Source organism: Bos indicus x Bos taurus, chromosome 20, assembly GCF_003369695.1.
Source record: "Bos indicus x Bos taurus breed Angus x Brahman F1 hybrid chromosome 20, Bos_hybrid_MaternalHap_v2.0, whole genome shotgun sequence".
In the NCBI taxonomy this organism is placed as follows: Eukaryota; Metazoa; Chordata; class Mammalia; order Artiodactyla; family Bovidae; genus Bos; species Bos indicus x Bos taurus.
Window position 1 is genome coordinate 6721494 of NC_040095.1, and position 18441 is coordinate 6739934.

Genomic DNA, 18441 nt, shown 5'->3' on the forward strand with positions numbered 1-18441 from the left:
ATTCGTGAAAGTGAAAAGTGAAAGTGAAGTCGCTCAGTCGTGTCCGACTCTGAGCGACCCCATGGACTGCAGCCTTCCAGGCTCCTCTGTCCATGGGATTTTCCAGGCAAGAGCACTGGTGCCACTGCCCTCTCCTCTGTTAAGTTTAGGTACCTTCTAAAGTGCCTATGGCACCCCACTCCAGTGTTCTTGCCTGGAGAATCCCAGGGACGGGGGAGCCTGATGGGCTGCCGTCTATGGGGTCGCACAGAGTCGGACACGACTGAAGCAACTTAGCAGTAGCAAAGTGCCTATAATATTGTATTATAAAAATTCTTTCTTATAATGCTGTAAATGTATTAAGGAACTGGAATTTTGTTTTCTTAAAACACTATTTTTTTGTGTTTATCATTAAAACAGAAACAATGGTATGGGCACAATTAAGTAAAACATTTTTATCTGATAGCATCAGGGATTTTTTTAAATTGAGCCTTGATTTTAGAGAGTATGTTACAGAGTATAACATATTTAATTTTATTTGCCTTTCCTGGCTATGGTTCTATGCTTGGATAATATATCTTTTATTGTCTCCTTTATAAATTAACACAATAAATTATAAATTTTATTTTCCTCAGGTTTAGAGACCTTTAGCCAGTTGATTTACCAAAATTCATATGGGACTGTAAGTATGATTATTGTATGTTACTAACATTATTGGATGGACATAATAAAGCATTCTATAGGAAAAATGTAAACTTTTTAGCTATTTATTGCTTCTTGAATGTTTCTCCTCAAGTGTGTTTCTTAGATGGTAAATGTAATTTTTACACTTTGTTTGGTTTTAAATTAATCTCATCTCATACTTGCAGAGACACATGTAATCATCACTGAACTGGAGAAAATTCTGAAAATAAATAAAAGTTTTCTTTTGTCTTTTAGTTCACTGCCAATGAATCCAACATTGTGGATTCTCCCAGGTTTCCTCATAGAGGAATCTTAATTGATACATCTAGACACTTTCTGCCCGTTAAGACTATTTTGAAAACTCTGGTAGGTAATTATTTTAATCCACTGTCTGTTCTGAAGAAGTGTTCTTGTATGTTGTTGCTTTATGTTGGTCGCTATGCTCTTGTGCTGGTTGGAACAAGGGATTCATTTTCCATATACTAATGTATTTCCGTGTACTAAGGATAAGCAGTGGACTTCTTCCCTCCCTTCCGTGAGAAATGTATTTCCTCTGCAGAGAAGTGGAGGCTCCCCTAGGGAATCACCCTCTTGTTTTCATTGAGGTGGGAGAGAGGCTAACCCAGTATTCAGTAGCATTGGTAAGGAAAACACTCAGTTTTAATGCTGCCTATTGGCCCTCTGTGTAAACCTCAATTGTCAAATCATGGGTGGAGACTTTTCACGAGGAATACCTTACCTATAGTTGCTGCTGCTATTGCTGTTGAGTTACTCCGTCCGACTCTTGACCCCGTGGACTATAGCCTACCAGGCTCCTCTGTCCATGGGATTTCCCAGGCAGGAATACTGGAGTGGGTTTCAGTTTCCTTCTCCAGTATCTCCAGTTACTGACCTTTAATTTTGTGACCTCCACTTACTGTTTTGTAAGTGGTCTAGAAAGGAATCTGAGAGCAGCTTTGTAACTAAGAAAATGTTCCAAAGAAATATGGAACCTCAGGTGGTGGGAGCTGGGAAGCAAATTTGACATAACTCTTCTCTTACTGACTTTTTATTGGTTCATCCCTCCCATCACTGTCAGTTTATGAGGATCAGGAAGTTTCCCTGTACCTTCACTGAATCATTTATGAACATAGCATGTTATAAAAAAGTTATTTTTACATTTCCATTAAAACCTTGATTTTTTTCTTCAAAAGACTTAATTGTAATTTTTAATGGAAGAAATACAGGCTTAGCGTAAAAAAAAAAGTTTGAACATAGATATACATAAAACAGTGATTCCATAATCTCATTTACCAAAGACTGACATAAATTTTTATGTCCCATTTATTTCATTTTAGACTTGAAGAATGAATTAACATATGATTCTTTTTCTATTGAAATGTAGTTGACATACAATATTCTATTAGTTCCAGGTATACCAAATCATGGTTTGACATTAGCATACATTATGAAATGACCACCAGGATAAGTCTGGTATCCATCTATCCCCATATAGTTATTACAGTATTATTACATTCCCAGGGCTTATGTATTGCGTAGCTGAAGGTTCGTTCCTCATAATCCTCTTCACCTATCTTCACCTACCCCCTTACCCTCCTGGCAACCCTTCTCTGTATTTCAGTCTGTTTTTGTTTCATTTTGCTTTTTAGGTTTCACAGATAGAGATCCTTGGTATTTGTCTTTCTCTGATGTATCTCTGATGTATTTAACATAATATCCTCTAGAGTTACCCATGTTGTCACAATGGCAAGATTTCATTTTTTTACGGCTGAGTCCACTCTATTCTGATTGGAGAACTTAGTCTATTTACATTTAAAGTTGCCATTGATGGATAGATACGTACTGTCATTTTGTTAATTGTTCTGGGTTGTTTCCATGGTTCCTTTTTGTTCGTTTTATCTTCTTTCGCTCTCTTCCCTTGCCATGTGATGGCTATCTTTAGTGTTATGTTTGGATTCCTTTCTTTGTGTGTGTGCCTATTAATAGGTTTTTGGTTTGTAGTTACCGTAAGGTTCATATATAACAGGCCCTGCCTCCTATGGGGGCTGCTGCTCCCTGGGTGGGCAGAGCTGGGCCCTGGGGCAGCTGCCTGTGGGACTGGCTTCTGGGACTGGCACTGGCCTGTTAATGGGCAGTTAAGTCTGTGGTGCTGACAGTCTAGAGTGAGGACTCCAAAACAGCGCTTGACATCCCAGTGTCAGCAAGCTCCCCAGATGGCTCCCTCTGGTGCTCTTGTTCCCAAGGGCATTCCCAGTAGTCTCCTGCCTCTCTGGGAGGCTAGCATCAGCAAGTGGCTCTGACCCAGGCGTCTTAAAAATTACTGCCCCTGCCTTGGGACTAAGAGTCTGTGAAATTTGAAAAGCACAATCTGTCTCTTGTAGCCCTTCAGCTCTCCCGTATTCAAGTCCTGCTGGCCTTCAGTGCTAGATGTTTTGGGGGGCTCCCTGTCTCAGTGTTGGACCCCCTGGTGTGCAGAGCCTGATATGGGCTCGGATTCCTCACCCCTTTGGGGAGAACCTCTGCAACTGTGATAACCTCCCATTTGTGGGTCATCTACCCAGGACTGTGGGTCTTGACCCACCTACTTATCTCCTTGTGTTTCCATCTTTGTATCTTGAGTTCTGAAGACATCTTTTCTGCTAGGTTTCAGGTCTTTCTCATCAATAATTGCTCTTACTAGTTGTAATTTTGCTGTGTTTATGGCAGGAGGTGAGTAAGAGGGTCTTCCTGCTCCACCTTCTTGCCACATCTTGAGCAGGGAGGCTATATGTTCTGATTCTCTGATAGGGAAAGTCTCTCCACCTATTTTCCATTTTCTTCATATCATCTTTTATATTTTACATACATATTATATTGTTTATTCCTTCAGAGTATACATAAAATCAATGTACAAATTTCTGAGAATGTTAATTGGATTTGTGTTGTGTGTGTACTGAATTTCTTTCATTTGTAAGAAAGAGTTGGCACTAAAATCTCAGAATTGTGGGAATTGTAAATCCCATTTTTCCTCTGCTCTATTCCCAAACACCACAGTAGTGGTAGCCAAGAGCTACTGGGAATTCATGAGCTGGCTCTCTTCCAGTAGGGCAAAGTTAAAGTTTTAATTTATGATATGCATTGTGTATAGGCTTTTTGAAAAGTGAAAAGAAATTTGTACTTCTTCACATCCTTCCCTTGTTGAAAAGGAAATTTTAAAAGGAAACAGACACATTGGGAACAATCCTGGATATAGTAAGTATTAACAAATGGAAATGTACATCGGTGGTGTGTAATTGTTTTTCCTTTCCTCTCCCCACTGGGTTGTTCTTTCTGAGTCTGCTGCTTTTTTATTATAGTCACTAGTTTGTTGTATGTTTTAGATTCCACATGTAAGTGCTGTCAGTTCTTATCTTTCTCTGTATGACTTACTTTACTTGGTATCATGTCCTCCAAGTCCATCCATCTCGTAGATAGCAAAATTTCATTCTTTTTTATTGCAGAGTAGAGTCCCACTGTATATGCATACATCTTTATCCATTCACCTGTTAATGAACACGTAGGTTGCTTCTGTATCTTGGCAATTGTAAATAATGCGGCTGTGAACACTGGGGTGCATGTATCTTTTCAGATTAGTTTTTTTGTTTTTTTGGGTATGTATACCAAGAGGTGGAATTGCTGGGTCCTATGGTAAGTTTTATTTTTAGTCTTTTTTGAAACCTCCAAACTGTTGGCTGTACCAATGTACATTCCCACCAAGAGTTCATGAGGGCTCCCTTTTCTCCACATTCCCACCAACATTTGTTGTGTTCTTTTTGATGACAGCCATTCTGACAGGTATGAGTTGATAAGCTCATTGTGGTTTTAAGGTGTATAAATTTTCAACCTGTTTTACTTGCAGGATGCCATGGCTTTTAATAAGTTTAATGTTCTCCACTGGCACATAGTGGATGACCAGTCTTTCCCTTATCAGAGCATCAGTTTTCCTGAATTAAGCAATAAAGTGAGTAATTCATGTTATTGTTGTTGGTGTACAAAAATTTTTGGTATGGTTTCCTTAGAAGTTGGTAGCTTAAATGTTTCTTATTATGGATATAATTTAAATGTAAAAGTTAGATATTCGTGGTTTAAAATTTTTAATACGCTATTGCTGAGCATTTTAGGTCCACAAAACTGGTCTGCTTTTGTAATTGTTATCATAAATGTAAACATTTATGGGGCTATAAAAATACAAATTTAAAAGCTTCATGGATGTAGGAGACCTGAAACATTTGTAATTAACATAAAATTAAATAATTATATTTATCAAGTAGCCCAATTGTACAAGTGTTTTAAACAGAATTGTTCTGAATTCTGTAAATGATAACTTCTTTTCTCTCTAAAAAACTGTATAAAGTAGGGAATCTTAAGAGATAATGGCTTCTTCGTAGAGATAATGACTCCTTCGTAGAAAATAATGGTAGTGTTACAAGTGTTCAAATTGACTGAATTATAGACTAGTGAAGCAGGGAGCAAGCCTTACTACTGTCTCACTGAATCCCCTGTACTACAGAGCTAGTCACTGACAGCAAGAGAAGCCGCATGTCTCACGCAAAGTTGTAGATATGAAGGGGCAGAGCCAAGACCCTGAATTAGTCCTCTGGTCACAATTCCAAAGCTTTCCTTAAATTTTGATGTAGTTTGGATCGAAATCCTAGCAGCACTCCTGTTGTTGTTTGCTTTTAATATGGAAAACTTCAAACATATACAGAAGTAGAATTTAATGAATTCCCACTTCCTCATTGCTCAGCTTCAATAATCAAGTAATGGTCAATCCGACAGCACCTATATCCCCACCACCATTATTTTGAAGGTAATCTCAGACATCATCTCTTATTGGTAAAAAGGCCTGTTTAAAAATAACTCATATCACAGCTAAAAAATTAGCAATAATCCAGATAGCCAATCATTATTCATGTATGCCAAAGTGCCTTTTCTTAAAAAAATTTTTTTATTTGCAGTGAGATGAAAATAAACTCCATACACTGTGGTCAGTTAACATATCTGTTCTATGAGTGCCCATCCCTGACAATGTCTTTTTATTTTTCTTTTATTATTTTCATTGAGGAAATGAAGCTCAGTTTGTCCTGTAGTTTTCCACAATATGGGTTTTGTTGATTACCCGTCCAGTGTAAATATGTTCTTCTGTACCCTGTATTTACTATAAACTTGGATCAGGTCTTGATTCAATACAGATTTCTTGTTGGGATTGGGGAAGACAAGACTACTTTTTAAGGAGTTGAGCATTTATTTATATTTATATATTTATACCTTGCAAGATGTGCCATAGTAACACTTTTAATGGACCTTTATTTTCCACTGGTACTGAGTTCTAATTTTTCAAGAACATAAAACAGGACCAAAGGTAATCTTTAATAAAAAAAAAAATCAGGGCATCTCAAGGGGAATTTTTACTGCTGGCAGTGATTAAAGTGATCTTGAACGCCAACAGCTAGGTTTTGTAATAATGTGTGAATTATGATTCTAAAGCTGACAAGGGCAATATATTCAGAATTTTCACTTTGGAGTCGAACCTTTTATTTCTGTTTTGTCATATGGTCACATGAGATTGAAACAGCATGATGGTCAGTTCAGTTCAGTCGCCCAGTCGTGTCCTACTCTTTGCGACCCCATGAATCTCAGCACACCGGGCCTCCTTGTCCATCACCAACTCCCGGAGTTCACCCAGACCCACGTCCATCGAGTCAGTGATGCCATCCAGCCATCTCATCCTCTGTCGTCCCCTTCTCCTCCTGCCCCCAATCCCTCCCAGCATCAGAGTCTTTTCCAATGAGTCAACTCTTCACATGAGGTGGCCAAAGTACTGGAGTTTCAGCTTTAGCATCATTCCTTGCAAAGAAATCCCAAGGCTGATCTCCTTCAGAATGGACTGGTTGGATCTCCTTACAGTCCAAGGGACTCTCAAGGGTCTTCTCCAACACCACAGTTCAAAAGCATCAATTCTTTGGCACTCAGCCTTCTTCACAGTCCAACTCTCACATCCATACATGACCACTGGAAAAACCATAGCCTTGACTAGATGGACTTTTGTTGGCAAAGTAATGTCTCTGCTTTTGAATATAGTATCTAGGTTGGTCATAACTTTCCCTCCAAGGAGTAAGCGTCTTTTAATTTCATGGCTGCAGTCACCATCTGCAGTGATTTTGGAGCCCCAAAAAATAAAGTCTGACACTGTTTCCACTGTTTCCCCATCTATTTCCCATGAAGTGATGGGACCAGATGCCATGATCTTCGTTTTCTGAATGTTGAGCTTTAAGCCAACTTTTTCACTCTCCACTTTAACTTTCATCAAGAGGCTTTTTAGTTCCTCTTCACTTTCTGCCATAAGGGTGGTGTCATCTGCATATCTGAGGTTATTGATATTTCTCCCAGCAATCTTGATTCCAGCTTGTGTTTCTTCCAGCCCAGCGTTTTTCATGATGTACTCTGCATATAAGTTAAATAAGCAGGATGACAATATACAGCCTTGACGTACTCCTTTTCCTATTTGGAACCAGTCTGTTGTTCCATGTCCAGTTCCAACTGTTGCTTCCTGACCTGCATACAGATTTCTCAAGAGGCAGGTCAGGTGGTCTGGTATTCCCATCTCTTTCAGAATTTTCCACAGTTTATTGTGATCCACACAGTCAAAGGCTTTGGCATAGTCAATAAAGCAGAAATAGATGTTTTTCTGGAACTCTCTTGCTTTTTCCATGATCCAGCAGATGTTGGCAATTTGATCTCTGGTTCCTGTGCCTTTTCTAAAACCAGCTTGAACATCTGGAAGTTCACGGTTCACGTATTGCTGAAGCCTGGCTTGGAGAATTTTGAGCATTACTTTAATAGCCTGAGAGATGAGTGCAATTGTGCAGTAGTTTCAGCATTCTTTGGCATTGCCTTTCTTTGGGATTGGAATGAAAACTGACCTTTCCCAGTCCCGTGGCCACTGCTGAGTTTTCCAAATTTGCTGGCATATTGAGTGCAGCACTCTCACAGCATCATCTTTCGGGATTTGAAATAGCTCAACTGGAATTCCATCACCTCCACTAGCTTTGTTTGTAGTAATGCTTCCTAAGGCCCACTTGACTTCACATTCCAGGATGTCTGGCTCTAGGTGAGTGATCACACCATCACGATTATCTTGGTCGTGAAGATCTTTTTTGTACAGTTCTTCTGTGTATTCTTGCCACCTCTTCTTAATATCTTCTGCTTCTGTTAGGTCCATATCATTTCTGTCCTTTATCGAACCTATCTTTGCATGAAATGTTCCCTTGGTATCTCTAATTTTCTTGAAGAGATCTCTAGTCTTTCCCATTCTGGTGTTTTCCTCTATTTCTTTGCATTGATCACTGAAGTAGGCTTTCTTATTTCTTCTTGCTATTCTTTGGAACTCTGCATTCAGATGCTTATATCTTTCCTTTTCTCCTTTGCTTTTCGCTTCTCTTCTTTTCACAGCTATTTGTAAGGCCACCTCAGACAGCCATTTTGCTGTTTTGCATTTCTTTTCCATGGGGATGGTCTTGATCCCTGTCTCCTGTACAATGTCATGAACCTCTGTCTATAGTTCATCAGGCACTATATCTATCAGATCTAGGCCCTTAAATCTATTTCTCACTTCCACTGTATAATCATAAGGGATTTGATTTAGGTCATACCTGAATGGTCTAGTGGTTTTCCCTACTTTCTTCAATTTAAGTCTGAATTTGGCAATAAGGATTTCATGATCTGAGCCACAGTCAGCTCCTGGTCTTGTTTTTGTTGACTGTATAGAGCTTCTCCATCTTTGGCTGCAAAGAATATAATCATTCTGATTTCGGTGTTGACCATCTGGTGATGTCCAAGTGTAGAGTCTTCTCTTGCGTTGTTGGAAAAGGGTGTTTCCTGTGACCAGTGCATTTTCTTGGCAAAACTCTATTAGTCTTGCGCTGCTTCATTCCATATCCCAAGGCCAAATTTGCCTGTTATTCCAGGTGTTTCTTGACTTCCTACTTTTGCATTCCAGTCCCCTATAATGAAAAGGACATCTTTTTTGGGTGTTAGTTCTAAAAGGTCTTGTAGGTCTTCATAGAACCATTCAACTTCAGCTTCTTCAGCATTACAGGTTGGGGCATAGACTTGGATTACTGTGATATTGAATGGTTTGCCTTGGAAACGAACAGAGATCATTCTGTTGTTTTTGAGATCGCATCCAAGTACTGCATTTTGGACTTTTTGTTGACCTTGATGGCTACTCCATTTCTTGTAAGGGATTCTTGCCCACAGTAGTAGATATAATGGTCATCTGAGTTAAATTCACCCATTCCAGTCCATTTTAGTTCACTGATTCCTAAAATGTCAATGTTCACTCTTGCCATCTCCTGTTTGACCACTTCCAATTTGCCTTGATTCATGGACCTAACATTCCAGGTTCCTATGCAATATTGCTCTTTACAGCATCGGACCTTGCTTCCATCACCAGTCACATCCACAATTGGGTATTGTTTTTGCTTTGGCTCCATCCCTTCATTCTTTCTGGAGTTATTTCTCCACTGATCTCCAATAGCATATTGGGCCCCTACTGACCTGGGGAGTTCCTCTTTCAGTATCCTATCATTTTGCCTTTTCATACTGTTCATGGGGTTCTCAAGGCAAGAATACTGAAGTGGTTTGCCATTCCCTTCTCCAGTGGACCACATTCTGTCAGACCTCTCCACCATGACTGGACCGTCTTGGGTGGTCCCACAGGTATGGCTTAGTTTCATTGAGTTAGACAAGGCTGTGGTCCTAGTGTGATTAGATTGACTAGTTTTCTGTGACTGTGGTTTCAGTGTGTCTGCCCTCTGATGCCGTCTTGCAACACCTACAGTCTTAACTTGGGTTTCTCTTACCCTGGATGTGGGGTATCTCTTCACAGCTGCTCCAGCAAAGCACAGCTGCTGCTCCTTACCTTGGATGAGGGCTATCTCCTCACTGCCGCCCCTCCTGACCTTGAACGTGGAATAGCTCCTCTAGGCCCTCCTGCGTCCACACAGCCACCGCTCCTTGGATGTGGGGTTGCTCCTCTTGGCTGCCGCCCCGGCCTTAGGCGGGGGGTAGCTCCTCTCGGCTGCTCCTGCGCTGTCGCAGCCTGGCACTCTCGGCCACCGCCCCTGACCTCGGACACGGGGTAGTTCCTTTCGGCTGCAGCCCCTGACCTTGGACGTGGGTAACTCCTCATGGCTGCCGCCCCTCGGGCATGGGGTCCTCCTGGCTTCTGCCCCTGACCTCGGACGTAGGGTAGCTCCTCTCAGCCGCGCTCTGTGCGCTGCGTGATGGTAGACATTGCTAAAACAAGGTGCTGGTTCTGTCAATAGATAGTTCTGTCAGTAAATCTGGAGTTAACCCAAAGTATGCTGAGAGTTTACTGATAAGATACAGTAAACAGATAATTTAAATGAGCCATCCAACATCAAATAAGACTTTAATACTTTGTAATACTTGAAAAGTCTGCTGGCAGATACCAAAATACAAACAGAACCATAAACAGCTCATACATTTTAATTTTAATAAATGTGACTTTCGCAGGGAAGCTATTCTTTGTCTCATGTGTATACACCAAACGATGTCCATACAGTGATTGAATATGCCCGATTACGAGGGATTCGCATCCTGCCAGAATTTGATAGCCCTGGACATACGGCATCTTGGGGAAAAGGTAAGGAGTGTGTTTTATGAGTTGCTAAAAGTGAACACGTGTACTCCTGCATCTCATGACTTGGTGTTTGCTCATTTCGTTCTTGTGATTTGCACAAAGGTAGCACTATTGATGGTTGTAATTCAATAACTACTATATGTCTATTGTGAGCAGGTCACTGTATCTAGGCATTGCCTAAAGTATAAACACAAGGGATAAAAGAAAACAAGAAATGATTACAACAAGTAGAACGTGAAAAGTAAGTTAAACAGTTACATGAGTGAAGTAACACCTAAAATGTTCTTGAGAGATCAAAGAATATATTCTTGTTTCCGGTAGAAGGACAGGCATTTAGCTGGAGGACAGCACAGGAGAGAGCAGTATGTGCTGTGCTGTGCTTAGCCTCTCAGTCGTGTCCCACTCTTTGTGACCCCATGGACTGTAGCCCCCAGGCTCCTCTGCCCATGGGGATTCTCCAGGCAAGAATACTGGAGTGGGTTGCCATGCTGTTCTCCAGGGGATCTTCCCAACGCCTGGATGAACCCATGTCTCCCGTATTGCAGGTGAATTCTTTACCATCTGAGCAACCAGGAAAGCCCATGAATACTGGCGTGGGTAGCCTGTCCCTTCTCCAGGGGATCTTTCCCACCCAGGAATCGAACTGGGGTCTCCTGCATTGCAGGCGGATTCTTTACTACTGAGTGCTTAAGAACTGCTTCTGGAGCTAGACTGCCTGGGATTTGAGTCCTATTTCTGACACTTACGGGCTTCCATGGTGGCTCAGATGGTAAAGAATCTGCCTGCAATGCAGGAGACCCAGGTTTTATCCCTGGGAGGTGAAGATCCCTTGGAGAAGAGCATGGCAACCCACTCCAGTATTCTTGCCTGGAGAATTCCATGGACAGAGGAGTCAGGCAGGCTATAGTCCATGGGTCGCCAAGAGTCGGACATAGCTGAGCGAATATTACTTTCACTTTTCACTTTCTGGCATTTATAAACTGAGTGACCCTGGGCAAGTTATAGAACATCTCATTCTCAGACTTCCCATCTCTAAAATGGTGTATTAATAATAGCCATCATGTCATGTTTTTTGAAGATTAAAAAATGAATATAAAGCACATAGCACTGCACCTAGCATTTATGATTGTTCAGTAAAAGTTATTAGAATAGACCTGGAGAATAGTGGGAAATGAGTCTGCAAAAGTAGCATGGTAGGCCTTGGGTGAGGAGTTTGCGCTTCATCAGGACACATGGAGGCCAGTGAAAGCTGCAGAGTAGAAGAGGGACATGGAGACAGCCTCAGTGTAGGGAGCCCTACGTGAAAGTGACAGATTGGAAGTGAAGGTCTGAGAGCAGAATGCTGATAACAGGGATGGCAAAGAATGTATGGAACTGAGAGACATTCTGGAAATACAATCCATAGAACTTGGCAACTGACTGACTCCAGCAAGAGAGGGACGAGAGACTTGGTGGGATGGTGACTGGCTTACCAGAATGTGAAAACTAGGAAGCTACAGAGGGAGTTTGGGGGAGAGAATTTAGTTTCTGTTAGATTGTATTTTTTATTTTATTTATCTTGGGCCATGCTGGGTCTTGGTGCCACACAGGCTTTTCTCTAGTTGCAGCGAGCGGGGGCTACTCACTGGTTGTGGCAGGTGGGCTCGGAAGTTGCGGTGCATGGGCTTAGTTTCTCCGCATGTGGGATCTTCCCAGACCAGGGATCGAACCTGTGTCTCCTGCATTGGCAGGCAGATTCTCTACCTCTGACCCACAAGGAAGCCCTGTTGGATTATATTTGAAGGGAAGCTAATTGTGTCCAGCAGGGAATTTGAAATACGGTTTGAAACTTGAGGAAAAGGATTGGGGCAAGCTGAAGATTTGGGAGCCTTTAATATTTGAGATGGGGCTTCCCTTGTAGCTCAGTTGGTAAAGAATCTGCCTACAGTGAAGGAGACCGAGGTTCGATTCCCGGGTCGGGAAGGTCCCCTGGAGAAGGAAATGGCAACCGGCTCCAGTATTCTTGCCTGGAGAATCCCATGGACAGAGGAGCCTGGCGGGCTACAGTCCATGGGTTTCAACAGTCGGACACAACTTAGTGACTAAACCACCAGCCACCAGTATTTGAGATAGTATCTGAAACGGGTAAAATCTCAGAGAGGCTGATGGAAACGGAAGCATGGTGGCACAGGGGCAGTATTCAGGAATTAGTTCTCCCTTTTCTTTTCTGAAGAAATTACCAAAGTAACTCTGAGTAAACATGCTTATCTTTTTCTGTATAACATATATCTTCAACAAAATAAAGTAGTATAATCATGTGCAAAGCCTTGTCTTTGTGACTGAACTACTACTTCAGAAAAGATTCTCCATGTTTCCTTCTAGGCCAGGAAGACCTCCTGACTCCATGTTACCATGCGAGAGAGCCATCTGGGACTTTTGGACCTATAAACCCTATACTGAATTCAACTTACAGCTTCCTGTCTAAACTTTTCAAAGAAATTAGTACTGTGTTTCCAGATGAATTCATTCATCTGGGAGGAGATGAAGTAAATTTTAATTGTTGGTATGAAAATCTGTTAACTGCCCCCCTCCTCCACTTTTCTAAAACCTTTTATCTTTGAAGTAGGTGTAGAGGTGTCCCTGGGAAAAGGGACATCTCTGAGAGGTGTTAACCTGGGACCGCAGCTCCTAAGACGGTGAATTGTTTACAGAATTCACATACTGATGCTATTGACAGAAGCCTGTAGGAAGGAGAATTAAGATGCAGAAGAAAATGGGAATTAAAAAAGAAACTAAATAGAGAACAAGAATAGCTTTAGTGAAGAGGATAATGATTAAGTGGGAGAGATTTTTCTAGTGAAAGTCTTCTGTGCAAATAGACTTAGATGGAAGAAAGACATGGGAGCTTAGGGAAAGCCATTTTTACAGGATATCAGCTTCTAAAAAAATTAATTGCAGTGGAAAGTTAACATAACTCATAATTAAATTTTAGACTTATTTTAGGCATAATTAGGCTTATTTTACTCTTTACAAACTTAAATAGATTTCCATCTGTATAAATGATGTTGGAGCTATATGTTGCTTTAAAAAGATTGGGCATATTGAACTTTTAATGAAATTTTTATCGCTGTTTTTGTTTAAGGAAGTCCAATCCAGCAGTCCTGCGTTTCATGAGGAACAAACGCTTTGGCAAAATTGAGAAACTACAATCTTTCTATATGCAGATGTAAGTTATTGAAAGCCTACTTGTTTTTATTTCATCAGTGCCTTTTGTAAAAGTTTAAGCTCTTATTTAGTACTGCTTTATTTTCTCATTTTCTCTCTGTTCCTTTTCAAAGTGTACATGTTATAATCTTTGTTACACAAAGTACAGATGAAAAATCATAAAGGAGGGTGCAATACCCATTATTCTCTTTAAATCAATAACATGGTGACTCCAATCCTTTTGCAGTGACTGTTGAGACGTAGGGTGGTAGCAGTTATCTGCTCTGTGAACTCAGCTGAAAACCCAGGCTACCCTGCGAAGGCTTCACCGTCTAGCTCCTGGAATTCATTTTGTCAACTCCAGCATTGCTTTTACTCTATACCTGTGCTGTCTGGTGTGGCAGCCACAGCCGCATGTGGCTGTTTGTATTAAATTATACTTGAAGAAAATTAAAAATTCAGTTCCTCAGTCACATTAGCCACATTTCACATGTTCAGGAGCCAACAGCTAGATGAGACTAGTGCTCTCATATTGGAAAGTGCATATAAAGAACATTTCCATCCCTGAAGATAAAGATCTACTAGACAGTGCTGCCCTATGGTAAAAAGTAGTAGACTTATTTTGTAAAGAGCCAGACAGTAATTACTGGCGACTTCACGGGGCACATGTGGTTTCATGGGCTTCCCCCATGGCTCAGCAGTGAAGAATCTGCCTGCACTGCATGAGATGTGGGTTCGATTCCTGGGTTGGGAAGATCCCCTGGAAGAGGAAATGATAACCTACTCGAGTATTCTTGCCTAGAAAATCCCATGGACAGAGGAGCATGGCGGGCTACAGTCCATGGGGTCACAAAGAGTTGGACACGACTGAGCATGCATGCATATGGTTACATACTTTTTAAATATTTTTAAGCACTGCTTTACCTATGTAAAAAGGCGCTTCCTTTGTGGTTCAGCTGGTATAGAATCCGCCTGCAATGCGGGAGACCTGGGTTCAATCCCTGGTTGGGAATATCCCCTGGAGAAGGGAAAGGCTCCCCGCTTCAAATTTCTGGCCTGGAGAATTCCATGGACTGTATAGTCCATGGGGTCGCAGACCGTGGGACACTGAAGCGGCTTCACACGCACATACTGAAAGGCATCTCTCAGTGTTGCAGTCTTTGGTATAAAGTGTGCATTCTTTACACACACTGCTAAGTTGGTGATCTGAAATAACTTTGTAATTTTTTTCAATGGTAGGGTTTTGGATATGATTTCAGCCATGAAGAAGAGATCCGTAGTCTGGCAAGAGGTTTATGATGATGAAGGCGAGGTGAGAGGTTACTAATACTGCATGTGGTTCTGATAATATAGACTTAATACTCTAACACCTTGGATGGAAGGAACCTTAAGCTTTCCCTGTAATGTTGGGGGAAGTTAGCTTACCTTTCCATTTAAGCTGCTGTTAGGCAAGAGCCACACACCGACACCAATGATGATGGTATTTATTTATTTCTTCCATTTACTTCATTCTTCAGTGCCGCCTCCTTCTCATCTCTCCCATCTTCCCTCCTCCCTCTCCATCTCCTTCTTAGTAACAAATTGAAGTACTTTGAAAAATGTTCCTTTTTTTCAGAAGGGCAAAACAAACAGATAAGAATGAGTCTTTATTGCTGTTAAGGTAACCTTCGTTTTGTTTTAAGTATCACTGTCAAGTATACTTTTTACTTTAAATGGCATTTCTCTCTGACATAATCAGAATTCTTTATTTTCCTTTGGGGCAACTGAAAATTTGAAAGTCCAGCTACTTGTATTATCTTTCCAGAAGTGTTAGTGGCATCCTGTAAGTTCCAAAGTAAGTAAAATAGTGTGGTAGAAATGGGACTAAAGCCTTAATTTATTACACCTACATGGTATTGTATATAGACAAAAGGTAAAAAATTAAAAGGTTTGATGAAATGTCTACGCCCCTGTTATTACAAATAGCATTAGATATTACCTCAAAGAGGAAAGAGGAAAGAAGAAAACATTGCTTTATTCAAGGATCTTGAAAAGTTATTAGCTACAATGCCTTAGACTTTTAATTTCATCTCCTGTAGCTGCGAGACCTAATACATATTTCATTTGTAACTTTAATAGCTTACACCAGGCACAGTAGTTCAAGTGTGGAAAAAGCAGAACTTTCCTATGAAACTAAGTCAAGTTACAGCAGCTGGCTTCCCTGTGATCCTTTCTGCTCCTTGGTACTTAGATTTGATCAGTTATGGAGAAGACTGGAGACAGTACTACTCTGTGAAGCCTCTTAACTTTGCGGGTAAGTGAAGCAACCACCATTGCTTGACGTGTTAGGTTTTACAAACCCTCCCCTCCCTCCAGGGAATCTTTACCTAGGTACCACCTACTATCCTTCCTTTTATGTTTGATCCTTGATTTTCCTTGTGTATAATCCAACAGACTGAACTCAGTATCATTTTAAACTTTGTGAAAGAAACTGTTTGCGACCCCATGGACTGTAGCCCACCAGGCTCCGCCATCCATGGGATTCTCCAGGCAAGAATACTGGAGTGGGTTGCCATTTCCTTCTCCAGGGGATCTTCCCAACCCAGGGATCAAACCCAGGTCTCCTACATTGCAGGCAGACACTTTAACCTCTGAGCCATTTGGTAAGCTTCGAAAGAAATTGTATTCTTTCCTAAATGAAAGAACTTCTAAAGTAAGATTCCCTTACACTGATAAGACTTGTCACTATGCATTCAAAGAGGCCTGACTGCAGGAGCATTGTCTCTCCTCTGAGCTTCCTCTGCGATGTGACACCTAAGTAGGGATCGCTTCCTGTTCGGTGGCTTCCGGGCTCTAAGGAGGAGGCATCCTTGGGGGTGGGCATGTCTGAGTGGTGGGGCTCTAGGCTCTCAAACCCCATATAACAGTTCTGCTTTGTCCAGTGTACACAGTTTTGTACACTAGGCTTTAATATACAATTTCCTTTGAGGAAAAGTGTTCTGGTGTTTAAAAAGTTTCAAAACTGTAGGTCTGTCAGGAACTGTTTCTCCAAAAGCATTTTCTGAGAACCAAGAAGTCGTAATTACTGTAGATACCTAGTCTCTTTGATTCCAAAAGATAGGTACTGAAGGCAGGAGTGGTGGTCACGAGCATAGTCCAGCTTGCATTCCTTGGCACACTGTTCACAGGCAACCAGGGGAAGTGCTGGTGTCCAAATAAGTTTGCAGAAAACCAAAATAAAATGGTCTCTTTAGTACTGGCCGGCTACATTAGTCGACACACACTAACAAATACTCTGTGAACCACGGGGTCAGTTGCGGCAATAAAGTTTGCCACCATTTTTTGTGCCACAGCTGTGAACGTCTCCCAAGGTCCTCCTGACTCCCAGGGAGAAGCCTTGCCCCAGGCTAACACCAGAAGCCAGCGCCGCCTCTGTGTGTGAGCCTCAGGTTGCAACCACCTCACTCACACCACTGACTGTAATCTAGGTACTCCGGAACAGAAACAGCTCGTCATTGGTGGAGAAGCCTGCATATGGGGAGAGTATGTGGATGCAACTAACCTTACTCCAAGATTATGGTATGGAACCTCAGGGAGAACATGTGGACTAAGGGGCCTCAGCTTCTCTTCTCCACCAAGCGGGAAAGCACTACAAACTTGCCCAAGTGTGTGGTTTGCTTCTTGAAGAAAACATGAATGTAAACTGCCTTGGGGGATGTGTGGTTTAAATTTTAGGCCTCGGGCGAGTGCTGTTGGTGAGAGACTCTGGAGTCACCAAGAAGTCACAGACCTAGATGATGCTTACAGGAGGCTAACAAGACACCGCTGCAGAATGGTCGGGTAAGACACATTTATTTGTCAGGCTAGGACACTGTGAAGTACAGGGTGATTTTTTACCTTCTTTAGTGTTAGCTTGGAGAAGGAAATGGCAACCCCCTCCAGTATTCTTGCCTGGAGAATCCCAGGGACGGAGGTGCCTAGTGGGCTGCCGTCTACACGGTCGCACAGAGTCAGACACGACTGAAGCGACTTAGCAGCAGCAGCAGCAGTGTTCGCTAGCTTATTGGGATTTTTTTTTTTTTTTGCTATAAACAGAAATGTATATACCTAACAGGTAGTGATCTCATCAGGAAAAATTGGCAACTGTTTCTCCATTAACTATGAATCTCTTTTTAGTAATCTGTGGTATGGTTTAGTGATTCTGACTTGAGCTACTAAGTTTCTTAAGACAGACATGAATTATATCAATCTAAAACATCTTTTGTTTATACTTGTCCTACAGAAGAGGAATAGCTGCACAACCTCTCTTTACTGGATATTGTGAGCATGAGGGCGGAATGTAAAGACCAGCTGAAACAGAAGAAAGATATGGGAAAAGAGCCCACAGTCATCCATACTACAATCAACCTGATTTTAAAAATCATGTTTTTGAATAAAATATCTTTTTATTGAACCTCCATAGAAGACTGACATCTTTCTTGTGAGACAAGCGTAAAATCAACCAACCAAAAACCTTGTGATATCTATCACTCAGTGTATTCCAAAAGACTGAATCTTAACTACCAACAGTAATAATTTACTAGATACACAATACAGCTCAGGTACATTAGCCGTCAACATCAGAGCACGTTTCTCATGCTCTCAAGTAGGATGAGCGGCCACCTGTGCCACCGCCTGTTCAAGTTCTCTTTTAAATTGTTCTCACTGAAAACGAAGTAGGTAGGTGCTCCTGTTCCCTCCAAGGACTTAGGACAGGCCATGTCTCTGGCTGAGCAGCATACTTTGGTCTTGAGGATTCATGGCTTGATAATTAGACAGCTAAGGCAAAAGTAGCTGAGACTGATGTTAATGTTCGAAGCACAGTTGAATAACCCTAATCAAAATAATTTAAGTTAGTTAGCTCTGCAAAGTTAAGCCTCAAATCTCTCCCT

General features: G+C 41.4%; 1 protein-coding gene across 1 annotated transcript in view; it reads left to right on the plus strand.

Moving 5' to 3' along the window:
- Positions 1 to 17963, plus strand: part of LOC113879069 (beta-hexosaminidase subunit beta-like) — a 34913-nt gene extending 16950 nt beyond the window's left edge. Inside the window, exons 4-14 of the mRNA XM_027520318.1 lie at positions 615 to 661; positions 919 to 1029; positions 4541 to 4642; positions 10222 to 10351; positions 12710 to 12890; positions 13470 to 13553; positions 14771 to 14843; positions 15650 to 15824; positions 16999 to 17089; positions 17246 to 17350; positions 17793 to 17963. Of these exons, the coding sequence (XP_027376119.1) occupies positions 615 to 661; positions 919 to 1029; positions 4541 to 4642; positions 10222 to 10351; positions 12710 to 12890; positions 13470 to 13553; positions 14771 to 14843; positions 15650 to 15824; positions 16999 to 17089; positions 17246 to 17350; positions 17793 to 17853 (1160 nt within the window). The 3' untranslated portion in view covers positions 17854 to 17963. The remainder of the gene's footprint in view (positions 1 to 614; positions 662 to 918; positions 1030 to 4540; positions 4643 to 10221; positions 10352 to 12709; positions 12891 to 13469; positions 13554 to 14770; positions 14844 to 15649; positions 15825 to 16998; positions 17090 to 17245; positions 17351 to 17792) is intronic.
- The last annotated feature ends 478 nt before the right edge of the window (positions 17964 to 18441 follow it).